This window comes from Prorops nasuta, unplaced genomic scaffold, assembly GCF_024137725.1.
Source record: "Prorops nasuta isolate Cenicafe-Biocafe unplaced genomic scaffold, Cenicafe_Pnas_1.2 PNAS00109, whole genome shotgun sequence".
NCBI lineage: Eukaryota > Metazoa > Arthropoda > Insecta > Hymenoptera > Bethylidae > Prorops > Prorops nasuta.
In genome coordinates this window covers 96675-113855 of record NW_027116906.1, presented here as the reverse complement: position 1 = coordinate 113855, position 17181 = coordinate 96675, and the positions used below count along the sequence as shown (strand labels likewise).

Here is a 17181-nt window from a genome sequence, read left to right as displayed (position 1 = left end):
TGTACAGAAAAATATGAAATAAGTAAGAAAAAATATGCACTTACAAATATTCAATGAGCATCAACGCGCTTTTGTTTGTAGATGTACAAAAAATTAATATGTATATTTCAGTAAATCTGGAAATATGATTAAATCACATTTACAAATATTACAATTGTATTACTTATTTATTATAATGCGGACAATATAAAATCACAATGGTTTCAACGGCATGAATATTAATCAGCGCCTTTGAATAGCTACAATACTGTATTCACCGACTATTTTTATTTTCGTACACAACTTTAAAAATCTCTGTATCTCAGTAACGTGATATAACGTGAATGTATAATCGACAATTGATATAACTGAAATATTACAATCAATGTAATTTAAATAACTGACATGTTTATGAATAAAAAATTTCAATGAAAGGCTAATTTTTTTGATTGAATATAATCAATTTTTGGGGCCTTCCTTTCCAATAACACGTACAGACTTTTCAAAAAATGTGTAAAAACATATAGACACTCAGTCAATTCATTTATAACTTGATACTTCTTAATTTAATAAATGGCGTGTTTTATAACTCTTCGTGCTTTGAAGAGTCGGTGATACTTTCTGCAATAAAAACATATAATTTTTAAGAATGTACAAAGCTTCTCATAACTATGCTTACCATTAACTTCTTTTTCTAGCTGCCTATTTTCATTTTCCAACCTTTGCTGTAAAACCTTAATTTCTTCATCATATCCTACCCATTCTGGTAAAATACGCATAGCAGCTTGAAGTTTTGCTTCTTTAGTCATTGGATTATTACACTGAAATTGGATGGAAAGGATTAACTAGTCGAAATGTCCAAATTGAAAAAGCTGATAAAATTTTATAATCTTGAGTACATATTATCAAAGCTATACCAACCAGATCAATCGTTTTTGCGTATTTCTTGGATTTATCATCACACCATGTTTCACACCACAGCCACTCTTGTGGTAATGTTTTAATCGACACTTGATGAATCATATTATTAGGAAGATCCTATAAATGAACATTGTTTTATTTTAAAATTATAGATTTACGTATAACATTAATTTATATAAATAACAAGTACTTGATCAAGATTGGCTAAACTGTTAGGATCTTGGCTTAAAGCTTGATATTGCCCTCTAAGCCTGTCACCAGCGGCTATGCGTCGGAATCTTTTTAAATCAACTACATACAATGCACTAATATGATAGGAACGTCCTTGTAAATGATTTCTCCAATACCCTTGTTTCCAAAATCTAAAACCGTCCATTTCCCTTCTACTATCACAGAATGGTGTATAAGCGTATGGTGCACCACCGAGATCCAAGTTAGCTAATTCCCTCAAATCAGCTCGAACGACCTTTTTAAAATCAGAAATTTTATCAAGGAAAAATGATTTTCCTTAAAATTGTTAACAATTTGGTATATTATCAATTTGCTACATACCTGATCGGCATCAACAAATATAATTTTTTTTACGCTTAATGGAAATAGTACATCAAGGAATAAAATTTTATATCCCCAGATTGTTCTTTGTTTCTCAGTTTGCTGATGCAGCCAACGAGGCCATTTATATTGTACAAGCTCATATTCAAATCCATACTCCTTAGCCATATGCGGTAGGAAATCTTTCAATGTAGGTGACAGATAATTTTTAAGGAACCAAAATTTCACCGGGGTTTTAGTATGCTTGATAACACTTAGCATCATAATTTTTAAAAATCTTTCATACAAATGTCCCGATGCGAGAGAGAATATATTTAATTTTTCTTCTTCTTCTTCCCCCTCGTCTGCAGTTGTAAAAGTCCTAATTATAGAAAATTATACGGTTAAACAATGTTTTTTTAATAAAATAATTAATTTAACTTTACTAAATATAAAATATCTTTAAATTACTGACAGAAATTTTTCTTTTAGTTAAGTATATACGACTGACCATATAGTACTTAATAAAATAGAAATATCTTAAATATTTGCAATTATACAATGTGTTCATTTGAAAATTCCCCATGCTTAGTATCCTTTATACTTATTAAAATTTGAATGCTGGCGGTCGGAGGGATATATCTATTATGATCCTATTTGCGTCAAAAACAGTCCAACTTATAAAAAAAATCGACGTGTCGTGACGAATTTTGAAATTTTCTGCAGTGAAAAAGATACTAGGGGTTGGGCATTTTCGAATAAACATAGAGTATACAGAATAATTAAACGCTTACCAAAATTTGGTAAAGCTAAAACAATAAAATAGAATGAATTTAAATGAAGGAAATAAATATCTTATTTATGTGTGTGAGAGAGACGAAAACTGTAAGATTTTAAAAGAAGAAAGGTTTTCAAGTTGAGGTAAAGCAAAAATATTTACAAAGAGGCAAATGTACCTCGAAATAGAATTCCATAAGCCAGAATTTTTATCATCATCGGATAAAAGGTCCATATTGGCTTTATCTGGTTTTTTCGAAACTTTTACTTTAAGAACATGACTTCTGAGTGAACTAATTAAAACTTTTACATCATCGCCATCATGAATAACATCTTGGCCATCGACGCTGGTTATACCGTATATCTCAGCAGAACGCCCCTGTCGAAGCCTTAAGATCCATTCTCCTGGATTTGCTTTAAGTTGGAAATAACCCAAGTTAGCCATTACAATGGTATCAACCATCGGCCCATTTTTTTCAGATCCTAAAGTAATTTGCAAGCCCCTGGGTGGATTTCCAACTACTGCTTCAAAGCAATGGCCTTCAAGCAATAGATATTCCAATTCAAATTCACTATGAAAAAATATTTTACATGTTAAAAATAAATTCTACTTTTAACAATAAAATTAAATTCAAAAACATACCTGTGTACCCCCATTGCCACGTTATCCAGTTTTATATTATCTAAATCGTAAACGCTTTTGACAACTTCAACCAGCCAATTCTCTGGTGCATGAATGTATTGTGTAAGTAATGAAGATGTAGGGAGCTTTGTAAATTTAGCTATAGCTCCATTAATATCACCTTCAGTAGTAAACTGAAGTTCTGGTTCCAGCACAAATCGATAAAAGCTATAAATTTTAAATGTTAATGATACAATAATCAACAATTATTACTATTAATTTTAGTTATACCTCTTTAATGGCATATCACTATTTTTATCCAAACAATTAAGAAATACTTTAATGTTACAATTTAATGCTTGTTGTAATGTATTTAAAATTGGACCAAGTTTTTGGGCTCCCCGTGAAACAGGATCAACAATGGCAATTAAGTTAAAAGCAACAGCATTTTGATCTTTAGCCGGAATTTTTATGGCACTGAAATCAATAGTATTGATTACAAAATCTTTTAGACAAGCTTAAACAAATATAATACCTGTATTCGTCGCCGTGATAAGTGACATCAAAACGACTACGAGTTTGAGGTCGAGGTACCAATAATGAAGCAATTTTTATTATCATGTCATCCGTGATATCCGTTTTATCTATACAAAAAAATTAACTACTTTTGAAAAGAATTACAACTAAATTATAACAATGCAAAAGAAAAGTTTACCGTATTCATTATCATCTCCAAAGAGGCTAGATTGTAACAAATGCTTAAATAACTTATTGCCATATGTGTTTTTACTAAATCTTTCTAACAATGAAAAGTCTTCAGTAGTAAATTCTTCATGTTCTTCAAATGGACCTATTATACGACCATTGCAAATTACCGTTCTCACTCCTTTTTCTAAATTTAAAATAATCTTAACATAATGTGCGTGTACTTTGAGAAGAAAATCTTGTTGATTTAATTGTTTCTTCACTTCAGCATTCTGTATGAGAAATAATCGCATAAGAATTTTGTATTTTATCATACAAACAAAAATGTAAATATTTTAAACATAAGTACATACATCTATTGTAAATTTGCCTTCTTCCACTAAAGCAGCATTTTCAGCAGTAATAAGTTTACTAATAAATTGAATAGATTGGTCAACAGGTAACACATTTAATGCAGCAAGAGCTATGTTATTTAAATCTTTTTCAGGATCAACACTATCTTCGAAAGCATTGATAATAAAAGATATTCTAACATCAGCATTAAATCCCTATTCAAGATTTGCTATTAATATAATTTATAAAATCACAAATACCACAGAAAATTACTGATGTACATACTACATATTCTATTGCTTCTTTAAGCAGCTGTCTGCCCTTTGACGTCTTCAAATCTGTTACAATCCAAAAACTGTACAAATGATTTACATGGCTGCGACGAGAAACATACAGGTAATGCATTTCTTGCATTAACCACGTGGACATATCTTGGGGAGTCCATTTGATAAATTCTTTGTCTTCGGGCTCTGAACCTATCAGATTTAACCAAGTGTGTTTGTCAATTTTTAACACGCGTTCGTTCAATCTATAAATAAATAAATAATATTTTATTTTTAATGTTAGTAATACATAACATATCATATCGACTTCTTACCGCGGCATAACGTTTGGCTTGTTCATCATAAAATCTAACACATCATCGCTTTCGGTTATTTCTCCTCTATAAACAGCTTTTTGCAAAACATGAGTTTGGGACATAATAGTAGATAAAACAACCTCTTCGAATAAATTAGCATTTAACTGATCAGATGGCAAAGCTATACCATTGAGCAAAGCTTGTGGAAAATTAACAAAACCTGATCGTTTTACAAAGTCACTAGCTAAATGCCGTCCAACGTCATATTCCGATTCTTCACCAAGAATATAATTTATATTAGCTGAAGAATCTCTCCCTTTAATAGCTTTTTTAACATCATTCACATCAGCCCCAAAAATTCCAATATAATTTCCTAACTAAAATTAAGCAGCTTTGTAATTTTTAATTATCCTTGTTAATATGCTTCATATAAGAATGATTACACAGCATACACACTCACATCAGCTAAAAATTGCATTGCTTCTTTAGGAGTCTTTGTTTCTACAAAATAATGAAATGCACTGTTTACAGCAATACTAGCATCTTGCAATCCTGTTTTAGAAGTGTCAAAATTTGTTACAAGTACAAATCCTATTCTTAATGGCGCATTATATGCATATAAAGAAATTGCTAAATTAATTAAAGGTATAGATTCTTCTTTTAAGGGATCAATAATCAATACCTAGTAATGAAAAATAATAGCACATTAATAAATATATATGCTTTTACAAGAATATCTTTACTTAAAACAATGTTAAATAAAATATAAACTAACCAGATTATAAAGATTACGCCTTATATTTCTCAGCATGCCAGGAAATGTTGGTCTAAGCAGTTCTGTTAAAGAAGGTGGCCATCTACTGTATCGCGAATCGTTCTCTATATCATTTATCCAAATAATAGCAGAGTCTCTAATGTCCATTGCAAAATCTTGATAATCTGTTTGTCCAGATAAATCCAAAGCTAATAGCTTGCCCATTTTTTCATTGCTGAAACCTTTAAAAGGAAGACAATAAACAACTTATTATACACATACATATACACGACGTATAGGATTAATTCGCGATAGCCTAAAAAATATAGATATGGAAAAGAATTATATAAGAACATTTCTATAAAATTTTTAATTACGTCTTAAATAAAAATTTGTCAAGGATTAAACACTTTTCTATGTGATCAGAAATCATCAAGACAATCTCTCTCTCTCCCTCTCTCTCTGTTAATTAATAGAAAACCTAAAACTAAAAACCTTTTACTTCTTCCTTATTTGTTTTTATGAGATTCATCATTATTTATGGTTTGTTGAATGGCACAAGTTAATTTCACAACCAACATAAAGAAACTTTAACAAGATAAGAAGATTCATATCTTACCAATTTTGTGAAGAGCCTCCATTACACGTAATTCACCCCGTAAAGATTCTAATAAAGTAAGTACATCTATTGCTTCCAAATCAAAGAATAAACCATTAATGAAAAGTGCTGTATCTGTTGGTTGAATACTTAAACTAGCAGAAAAAATTTCTTGATTAAGTTTCATCTCCTTTTTCATATCACTACTTACTTTTGTTCTAATTAATGATTTAGCCTATAAAAAAAAGGTGATTAAAAAAAAAAATAAACAATCTTTCCATAAAAGACAGCAGTGCCTTGTTTACTTATTAAAAATACCTGCCATCACAACAACACTCCTGTGATTCTTGATATTATGTAGACAATAAAATGAAAATCATTTACTCACTTGCATCGGAAAATTTTGTGATATATCTGTAAGCACTCTTATAGCCTCACTCATAGGGGAATTCATTATTCTTTCAGCTGCTTGATGACTTAATTCTTTAAACTGCCATACTTTTAATGCTCCAATTTCATGGCTAGTTTCAAGCAGATAGTTTTGTAATTTATCAAGGTCTGCATGTTTATCAGGGTATAATTTTCTAATAATAACAGTGTCATAAATAATTTACATAAGACTACAATCGAAACCTATCAAACCATAATTACATAAATACATCTTACTTTAATGTTATAAAGTTAATGCCTTCAATTTCTTCAACACCATCAGATAAATCATCCTTATTCTCTTCAGAATTATCTTTAATATCAGAATCATCTGTTGCTTTATATTCAGTTGATTTCATTTGTAGCTCTACTCCGTATCCAGATAATTGTAACTTTCTCACAGGTCTATCCTTCACATAATGACGAAATATATAGTTAATATTGTTGGTTTCTGCCAAATCTTTAAGCTTCAGGTGAAACTGATGGAATGTTGGAGTTCCAATTTGACCATAAAATATTATAACTTTATCAGTCATATGTGTAGTTAAATATCTATGATCTATGGCATAAATTTTTGGTTTGATCCAATTATCCTGAAAATAAAATATAGCAATAATAATTGAAATTATCAAAAAACCAGAAATACATTAGTATTTTACCTTTGTAATCAAATTATCTAAATCTTCTAAAGAGCAAGTGAATTGTCCATTAATGTATACCAAATTAGTACAGTTATAACTTGAAGCATTCTTATTTTCTGCCATTTGTGAAAACATTTCAACACGAGCAGCATAAATACGTAAAGATAAACCTAATTTAAAGACTGCAATTTCTGTAGTACTCAAAAACTTACTAGCTAAGCCAATAATTAATTCATATTGTTCCTTTTCAGTAGCTGCAAAAATTAATTTATAAACCAAAACTAATAAAAGTAGGTCTTATTTATATCAATTGTATAAGTAAAAAATAAAATTACCATCCTTAATATTTCTAGATTTAGTTGAATACTCGTCTATAAATTTCCAAAAATAATTTGGATTTTCATCACTTAAGTATTCTACTGCCTCCAAAACCAAAGGGGTATCATTCCATTTTGCATTAATTAAAGTAGTTACATATTTGTTAACTTTCTTATCTGCTTCAAGTTGTTCTGAACAAAGCAGCAGCGAGCAAAAGACTGCAAGCAGCCACATCTGTAACAAAAAACAATTAATAAGCAGCCAGTTAATTAATACTAATCAATTAAATGTATAATTATATAAATATAAATAAATGAATTTAAGCCAAATAATAACTTGAACAATCATAAAATGTACTAACTTTAATCCTTAATAGATTCATGATTATAATCAAAATAAATTTTTTATAAAATATATTACTACACTTGTAATATATAAATTTACAAAGAAACTAAAAAAAAAATTTGTTGAAGTAAGTCATATTTATATTGCAAACATTTATATTCGAGATACAACCATTTTATTAACACCATAGATATAATTTACATTTAAAAGAATTACGTACCTTTAAAGATTTCAACAAAAATCGTACAAATATAAATAAAAATACATAAGATTCAATGACCAATCCATGCAGTGCACGTGTCACTTATTTGTATGATACGTATAATACGAGAAAAAGTTAACAAATTTACACAACACATTCACCCCTGTCGTCAAACCGCGAGCACCGCGAGAGTTGAAATGTTGAAATAATTATCAGTAAACATGTAGTACAAAAATATTTACAACGATATACCGAATGTGCATTTAGCATTTCATATAATGTGAAATAAACTACCAATATTTTACATTATTGGTTTATTACAATATAAAAATAATATTTAATCATATGTTTATAATTTAAACGGAATTATTTCCAGAAATACCGCCTTACGAAAGAAGGTTAACTACAGGGCCGTGTTCATTTATTCACTGCTGTCTGCCAGTACACTATTGCTCAATAATCTTGCGTCAGGCGAGGGGCAGTGGGGATAAGAGAGGCAAGGGGTTATCTAGGGAATTCTAGTGGACACCGTCAAATTTTTGATCGGCTATCCCTTTGACGCAAAAGAGCTGTCAAAAGCTAAATTAACCTGTATTTTGAAGAAATACAGAAACATAAATATTTTTAAAAAACAAATAAGAAGAAAGAAAGAAAGGATTTTAATAAATATATAAAGAAAAAATATCAGATGAGTATTAGTTAATAGGAAATGTTAAAGTAATTATAAATTATTAAGAAAATATACTTTGTGGTTTTTTTATTTCTGTTACAGGTTAAATGCTGTTTCTGATGAGTTTAAATTACAGCAAAGAAATATATATAGACCAATGAATAAAAAAGGACTAATTTATGAAGCATTTCTGTGTGGACCAGTTATTTCAATAATTATGGTTTAATTATGTTATAATAGTGATTGTGAAAGCGTTTGGTGTATATACACAAAGAAATTCTATTATAAATTAATAATTATATATAATAATGTGTTGATTCCTATTACTATAAATTAAAGCTAGTTCAATTAAAATACTCGTTCTCTTTCTTCCTTATCCAAATTCTATACATACATAGTAATTAGATATTCTCATAGAATCTATCCTTTAAACTAATTAAATTGCAACTATTTGAAATGTGCAAGTCATAACTATTTGCTTCAATTATTTGTATTATTCAATGCGAGACAAATTGCATAGAGACTCTTCAAATTTCTTATTGATCTGTCACATTCTTTCACATCTTGTGTGACATTTATTTGCCTTGATTGTTCCTTCTTCTTCTAGTTTTCAACATATACCAATATTTCTCTAGATATTTTCAAATACGCTGAAGTATGCTTATTCTGCTGTCTAATTGATTCTATCAATGTGAGGATGATAGGTAAGCTATTGCTCTATTAAATTTGAAGAATCTAGACACTTCACTTAATTTATTGTACTTAAATATAATGTTTGGTACTTCGTCTACATGATATCTTTTCTTTACATTTGACAGGATATTGTCCTCCAATACATTCATGTATACTGCTGAGTTAATCTTGTTTTCAGCTTCAAATAATTTTCCAACTACATATTTGGATATCCATTCCTAATATACAATACTTATTTTGTTACTCCTATTTGTTGTTGAGAATTATCTGTCTTAAATCCTTAATTTATCTAGTCGCCATATATATATTCTATTATTTTCAGATGATTGATATATCTTACTACCAATTCTGTCAACATTATAATAGGAGTAACAAAATAAATATATTCTATATTCAAAATGTATATCCAAACACGTAGTTGAAAAACTATTCGAAGCTGAAAGCAAAATGAACTCATTAGTGTACACATACCTTCTAAAGAACTTTATCTTCCCAAGTACTATGAAAACATATCTCACAAAAGAGATACCAAATTTAAATAACATCATTCAAATGCCTATTTTTCAAATTTAACTAGACAATGGTTTATCAATGATTTCAATATTTATAAAATTAATTAGAGATCAGCAGAATCATCAGATCTGCGTATAATAATTAATGATTGTAAAATTATTTTTATATGTTATAGACTAGAAGAAAATAGTGCAAAGGAGGCATATAAATGTCATAAAAGATAATATGTAGAAGGATGTGACATATTAATAAGAAATTTGCAGAGGCTCTATGCAATTTCTCTTACAATGAATAATAAATATCATTGAAGCAAATAGTTATGACTTGCACATTCCAAATAGTTACAATTTAATTAGTTTAAAGAATAGATTCTACGAGAATATGTAATTACTATGTATGTATAGAATTCAGATAAGGAGGAAAGAAAAAGAATATTTTAATTGAACTAGCTTTAATTTATAGTAATAAGAATCAACACATTATTATATATAATTATTAATTTATAATAAAATTTCTTTGTGTATATACACCAAACGCTTACACATTCACTATTAGAACATTACATCATAATTATTGAAATGACTGGTCCACACAGAAATGCTTCATAAATTAGTCCTTTTTTATTTATTGGTCTATATATATTTCTTTTCTGTAATTTAAGCTCATCAGAAACAGCATTTAACCTGTAACAGAAATAAAAAAACCACAAAGTATATTTTCTTAATAATTAACAATTACTTTAACATTTCCTATTAACTAATACTCATCTGATATTTTTTCTTTATATATTTATTAAAATCCTTTCTTTCTTTCTTCTTATTTGTTTTTTAAAAATATTTATGTTTCTGTATTTCTTCAAAATACAGGTTAATTTAGCTTTTGACAGCTCTTTTGCGTCAAAGGGATAGCCGATCAAAAATTTGACGGTGTCCACTAGAATTCCCTAGATAACCCCTTGCCTCTCTTATCCCCACTGCCCCTCGCCTGACGCAAGATTATTGAGCAATAGTGTACTACAGTAACAGTACATAGTTTACATCAGTTTACATACAATACTGGATGAGAGTAACTGACGTGAATTGCTGTGAGTCTTTCTTTCTTTCTTTTCTTTTCAATGGATACCACCTTAATAGGTGATTTTCCAGGGAATTTACTATTGTTGTGTTTGTCTTCTGGTTTAATATTCAATGTGTTTGTAATGACAATGTTTGTTCATTATTTTACCTTTCTAATATTTAGTATCACAAACTTATCTCAAACTTATTATTTGGGATTTGCTAATTTAATCTTCAAATTATTATTTTTTATTGTTTTTATTTATTTTTTATTTTTTTTTTTTTTTATGGTTTGTTAAGAAAATTGCATAGGATTTTTACATGAGCTAGATCTATTTGTTCTATAATTTTTAGAATGTTAAATTCATGTGGTGAATGACAGTTTTCTATTACTTTTATCATGAGATATCTTTTTTCATCCCAAATTGGGCAGTCCCAAAATATGTGGTCTAATGTTTGATTTACTCTTAGGGAGCATTCACATAGTGGTGATTCAATTTGTCCTATTTTATGTAGGTAGTAGTTAGTTGTATATTGATTATTCATTATTCTGTTAATGGTGGATATCTGTTTCCTGGTTATAATGTCACTATTAAACCAATAGGTTTTCTCTTTAGCCTTTTTAAAAACCCTAAAAAAACGAATTTCTGTATCGTTTTTTGGGGTTGACGTTTTGTCATTGAATTCTTTTATTATCTTGGTCTTTTCTAGATCTAGTATGTTCCTTGGGTCTATGGTTTGTATATTTAGTTGTGGGTTAATATTGTTGTTCTTGGTTATTTTGTCTACCAGCTCATTTCCTTTTATCCCTCTGTGACTGGGTATCCAAATCATTGTTATTTTTGTGTTTAAATTTTCCAATTCTGCCAGAATTAGGTTTATGTTGATTAGGAAGAAATTATGTATACCTTTATAGTTCATAGACTCTATTTTCTTGATTGAAGATAAAGAGTCTGTTACTATTATAAAGTTACTAATGCCTTGATCATTATTTTCCTTTTTATTGATAATCTCTTTTTTGATCTTTATGAGAGTGAACCATATTGCTGAAAGTTCAGCCGAGAAAATGTCATTTAGGTCATTTAACTTTAGTCTATGTATTATTTTATTTTCCTGATCCACCACCGCGGAGTAGCATTGTCCTAATGGAAAATTCCCTTTTTTGGAGCCGTCCGTGTAGTAGAGACCTGAAAATTTTGTCATTTTTTGCTTGATCTCTGACAATAACTTATTGTATTGTGTATCTGGGTTTGTGGAATGTTTTAAAGTTGTTCCTATTTCTATATTTGTATCCAGAACCTTGTCTTTATTGAATTGTGGTATTAGGAGCTCTGATGATGCCTTGTAAATTGGAATATTTCTATACCATTTCGCCAATTCCCTAAAGGAGTATATATAGAATGGAATATATCTTCTTGATGTATGTTGGTTGGATTTGATTAGATTGTCTAGTTCCTTAATTGCTAGTATGGTTGGGTGATTGGCTATAGTTAGTCTGTATAGTATCATTTTATTTAGATTAATCTTAGTCTTGGCTAGTATATTAATGTCATTGGATAAGAACCATGCTATATTATTGGATGCAGATGGGAAAATCCCTAGAACTTTCTTTATTATTGTTAGCGTTAGACTATCATATGAGTTAAGAACCGTATTATTAGAAGGATTTAGGAATATTATGGACCCCCATTCTATTTTCGGTCTTATTAGGGTGTTAATGATTTTCAGTAAGGTTTCTGGATTACATCCCCATTTGGAGTGTGTGAGCCATTTTATCAGATTGAACATTGGGATGAATTTTCCTTTTGCTGATTTAAAGTGCTGGTCCCATAGTAGTTTTTCATCAAATGTGACACCTAAGAATTTTTGTTTAGTTACAAATTTGATTTTGCCAAAGTTTACTTGTAACTCTCTTATTTTATTTACAGATATTTTCCTTGTGAAGTGCATCAGTGAAGACTTGTCTACAGATATCTTCATACCTATATCCTTTAGGTATTGATGAATGTTGTTTATCGATTCCTTCATGTCCAATGTTGCTTTTTCTAGGTTTGTCTCTATCGTATATATTATTATATCGTCCGCGTATTGCATCATTTTACAATTTCCCGTCAATCCTTTCTGCAGTTTGCTGACGTATATATTAAACAGTATTGGGCTTAGTGAGGAGCCTTGCGGTACTCCAATAGATGAGTTGCCTTCTGTAATGAATGTATTGTTATAATAGTATTTTATATTTCTGTCTATTAGTGTGTGGAATATATATTTAAGAATATTTTCAGGTATATGGAGTTCTTTAAGGATTTCAATTAGGATGTGTGGTATAACCTTGTCAAATGCTGCCTGAATATCTAGGAATGTAGCGATTAGATTGGATCTGGTTATGAATGCCTGATATATGTGGGATGAAAATATTATCAGACAGTCATTGCATGATTTACTTGTTCTGAAGCCAAATTGATAGTCTGGTAGAATTTTGTTTAATTCAATATATTTCTTTAGCCTCTCTGTTAAGGTTTTTTCATATAGTTTCTTCACACAACTTTGTAGAGATATTGGCCTGAATTTATCTGATTTATCCTTTTTTAATAGGATTGTGTCCATTTCGTTCCATTGTTTGGGAAAATCTCCTGTTTGTAGTATCTGGTTAAATATAGATAGTAATCTATTTTTCCAATTTAGGTTTAATCTCTTAAGGATTTTGTTATCAATTATGTCTCTTCCCGGAGACGAGGAAGGTTTTAGATTCTTAATGGCGAAATCCAATTCCTTTAGGGTGATGTTGCTGTTGTCCCATTTACATGTTGGAGTGAAGGTTCCACTATTTTCTGTGTATAGGTCTTGTCTGGTTTTAAAGTCTGGTAGTATATTAACTGTTGGTGGTATCAAATCACGTATAGTGTTCATTAGTGATTTCTCTAATGGGGCTTCTATTATGATATTTTCTCCTAAGTATCTTGAGTTTTTTAGCATTTTTATTTTATTCCAAACTTCTTTTATCGATGTTTTGAAATTTATACCTTCAATAAAATTATTAAATGAATCACGTTTTTTATTTCTTATTATTTTTGTAAAATCCTTATTCCTTTCATTATAAATTTCTAGGTTTTGTTGGGATGTGTTTAATAAGTAATGTTTATATGCAATGTTTTTCAATAACCAAGCTTCTTTGCATTCGTCGTCCCACCATGATTTCGGAATAGATTTTTTATTTTTCTTTTTCATCTGTAATTTTAAGTTGTTTTGGTCATCATATAATCCCCTTGCTTCTATTATTATTTCTATTAATGTTTTGTATAGAGTATTATATTCTATTAAGAAATTATTGTTGTTGATTTCCGAAGCTACTATTTCGCTATTTATTTCTTTGTCGAATATGCTGGTATTTAATTTTTTGTGATTTATCTTTTTCCTGTATGATATATTTTCATTGTAATCTCCTAATGACAATTTAATCGTGATTGGATAGTGATCGCTATCATAGTTAACTTCATCCACCATAGTCATATATGAATCTATTTCTGGGAAGTTTTTGTGAAGTATTATTACATCTGGGATACTTGTAATGTTTGGGTGACTGTTTAGGGTGGATTTATTTTTATTAGCTACTATAAGGTCATTTTTCTCCAGAAATTTATTTAGTGTAATTCCGTTAGAATTGTTTCTTGAGCATCCCCAATTGTTGTGTTGACAGTTTAAGTCTCCCAGTATTATAAAATTCTTTTTATTTTTTGTGATTGCCTCAATTTCCTTTAGTAGGATGTTAAGTTCTGTTTCTCTTATATAGTTATTTGGCTTATTATATATAAGCACTATATATATGCTTCGATTTTTGATTGATATTTTGGTACAGTTTATTTCTTTTATGCTAATTTTACTTGTGTCTAGAGGAACTGTGTATGCTAACACATCATTTCTTATAAGTGTAGCTATTCCCCCTCCATTACTATCCCTGTCTTTTCTATTTATCTTATATCCATTAATGTAAAATGCATCATTTTGTGAGAGCCATGTTTCCGTTAGACAGATTATATCACTGTTGTTGTTATTGATAATTTGTAACACCGAACCTTTTTTGTATTTAATACTTCTTGAGTTCCATAGGGTTAATGTTACTACCATATCTGAGTTTTTTTTTTTTTTGGCTCATTTTAGTTGGTTAATCCTTTCGTTTGTGTAATGTTATTATTTTTATTGTTTGTTATTTAGTTTAACCTTATTATTTACCCTTCTTTATGAAAATATAAATTGCGGGCCAGGTCTCTAATATCCGTTTTCTTCTTTTTAATTATATGATCAGTATTTCTTTTCGATATTTTTGTTATTTTAGGCAATTTTGAAATGTGGTCTTGTTTCTTAGTGTTAATATCTAGTACGTTGATTACATCATGAGGTGAATTTAGTTTCTCTGATTGTTGAGAATTATAATTGAAATCTGAAATTTCTTGAGTACTTGTACTATCCTTAATTGATTCCTTAATATTGTTTAATTCAGCAAAAACAAAATCTTCCAATGATTGGGAAATATCTATGTTAGAATTAATTGTTTCAGAGGGTTCCATTTCTTGGATAATCATTTTCTCCCTTTCTGGATTAATTTCTTTATCAATATCTATATCTTGATATATCTCCGGTATGCTTATTGGTGTGTGGGTTTCTTCATGTTCTTCTTTGTTTCCCATATATTCCTTCTTTCTTGAGACTTTTTTATTTAATTTGTCTTCTTGATGTTTTGATGGAACTGTTTCCGATTGATATGCAATCAATTCTTCTGTTGTTTCATTATTATTGGTTGTAAAAGTCATATTATTATTCCTTTTCTCCATATATATATTAATCCATTCGAATAAGTAGTTGTTTTTATCGTTGTTAGACCTTTCAAAGTAACTATCTATTTCAAATTCAGTAGTGAATCTTTGTCCGTTTATAAACTTTTTCGCTTCTTTATTATTACAGTTATTATAGGCTCTTACCTTTTTTATTAATTTAAGGTATCTAAGCGTAGGACACAGATTACTGAGGCTTTCATGTTCATTTATTTTGTGGCAGTTTCCACATCTAATTTTGTTTGTGCATTTGTCCTGTGTATGGTCCCCTGCAAACTTCTGACATCTTTCATGTCCACGACACTGTATCTTGGTGTGACCGAATCTTTGGCATTTCTGACATTTTTTGATCCTATCAATAAATGGTTTTAACCTTAGTTTCACATTAAAAATATATATATATGAAGGCAGAATATTAGTGAGGAATGTTATCTTTATAGTATTTGTGGGAATAGGTACTTTGTTAGTATGGTCCCATCTTGTTAGGCGTTCCAAGGAAATGGCTTGGGAGTTGTTTTTATTGGAGTTTATATCATTTTTAATTTCATCCAGACTTAAGTCTGTAAGAACGTACCTTGCTATTCCAATTCTAGCTATAGCGTTGTTTGGGATATAGAAAATCCAGTCACGATGTTCCACTTTATATTGTAACTCCACCAATTTGTTTGCATGTTTGTAGTTATTGAGCTTAATTTTTATAGTATTGTAGTTCACCTTTGATAAGCTGTAATCTTCCTTAAAATATGATTTAATTATTTGGCTTACCTTCATTAGATGGTAATTACCTAGGTTATCTGCTTCTCTTGATGAAATCAGGTTTACTACATATGGGCCTGTATGATCTCCATTGTATCTATTTTCCATTTGTTCCCTTGCTTTATTGATGTATTTTGTGTTTTGTTGAATATCTCTTCTATCTTCTGTCTCATTTCTTGAGGAGTAGCCTTCCTGGCCATTTTCGCTTATATGCATATTATTGGAATGTTTGATGAACTCCATATTGGTTTTTTTTTTTTTTTTTGTAAATTTACTTGTTCTTCTGTTGTAAGATTCCTGGCAGAAAGCTAATCACTTGATTTCGTCTGCTTATATCACTATTTCTTATTAAATTTCTCAGAATTCATAAGACAATATAATTTTTAACGAATGATTTTGTAATGCTCAGGCTGAGTGGTTATATGAACTCCCGGGGAGAAGGTTAGACCTTCAACCCAAGTAGTTTCTAACCGGTAATGATATAACTATTGTTCGATGTGCTTAGATTTACTTAATAGAGACAAAATTGTTTATACTTTAAATATATTATGCTGCTTTATACCATTCAACCCCGCAGGCCGTTGAAGATAGCCTCTCTGGGACTCTATATGAACCACGTGCTTCTTCTTTCCCTTCTTTCGTTCGAGTGAGTAGTTTAGTTTATGCACTAGTATTACATGCGCGAGCGCGGTGCGTCAAGCGGACGCCGGCAACACTACACTCACTTCACTTTACAGTTACAGCTCTACTACAGTAATCGCCCTGGTTTCATCTATCGAGTATCGACACGACCCTTAGTATAGTACATAGGGTAAAAGTATTGTGTATAGTATACATCGTACCTTCGTGATAAAGAACTATATAGTATACATGATGAATGCATTCTTCATGGTATGTGTACAATTATCTATTAGTGTAAATTACGACAATCAA

The 17181-nt window shown here is 29.7% G+C and overlaps 1 protein-coding gene across 1 annotated transcript; it reads right to left on the bottom strand.

The window, feature by feature from the left end:
* Positions 1 to 150: 150 nt before the first annotated feature.
* On the bottom strand, positions 151 to 10536 carry LOC136784964 (UDP-glucose:glycoprotein glucosyltransferase 1-like). The gene is made up of 22 exons (XM_066745926.1): positions 7754 to 10536; positions 7550 to 7639; positions 7206 to 7422; positions 6889 to 7124; positions 6467 to 6822; positions 6189 to 6384; positions 5822 to 6035; positions 5224 to 5444; positions 4909 to 5130; positions 4467 to 4825; positions 4154 to 4397; positions 3889 to 4083; positions 3546 to 3807; positions 3366 to 3474; positions 3122 to 3307; positions 2852 to 3058; positions 2388 to 2780; positions 1453 to 1813; positions 1091 to 1366; positions 901 to 1017; positions 659 to 800; positions 151 to 600 (listed from the first exon to the last, which is right to left on the bottom strand). Exons 2-22 carry the CDS (start codon positions 7568 to 7570, stop codon positions 563 to 565), a joined length of 4572 nt encoding a protein of 1523 aa, XP_066602023.1. The 5' UTR covers positions 7571 to 7639; positions 7754 to 10536; the 3' UTR covers positions 151 to 562.
* Between the last annotated feature and the right edge of the window lie 6645 nt (positions 10537 to 17181).

What these genes read in the sequence shown, in the direction of transcription:
- LOC136784964 (XM_066745926.1), bottom strand. Translation starts at nt 7,570, where the DNA reads ATGAATCTATTAAGGATTAAA. An exon ending in GTTTAGCCAATCTTGATCAA is followed by an intron (nt 1,018 to 1,090) that starts GTACTTGTTATT and finishes GTTCATTTATAG; the next exon opens with GATCTTCCTAATAATATGAT. An exon ending in GCTAGAAAAAGAAGTTAATG is followed by an intron (nt 601 to 658) that starts GTAAGCATAGTT and finishes TTTTTATTGCAG; the next exon opens with AAAGTATCACCGACTCTTCA.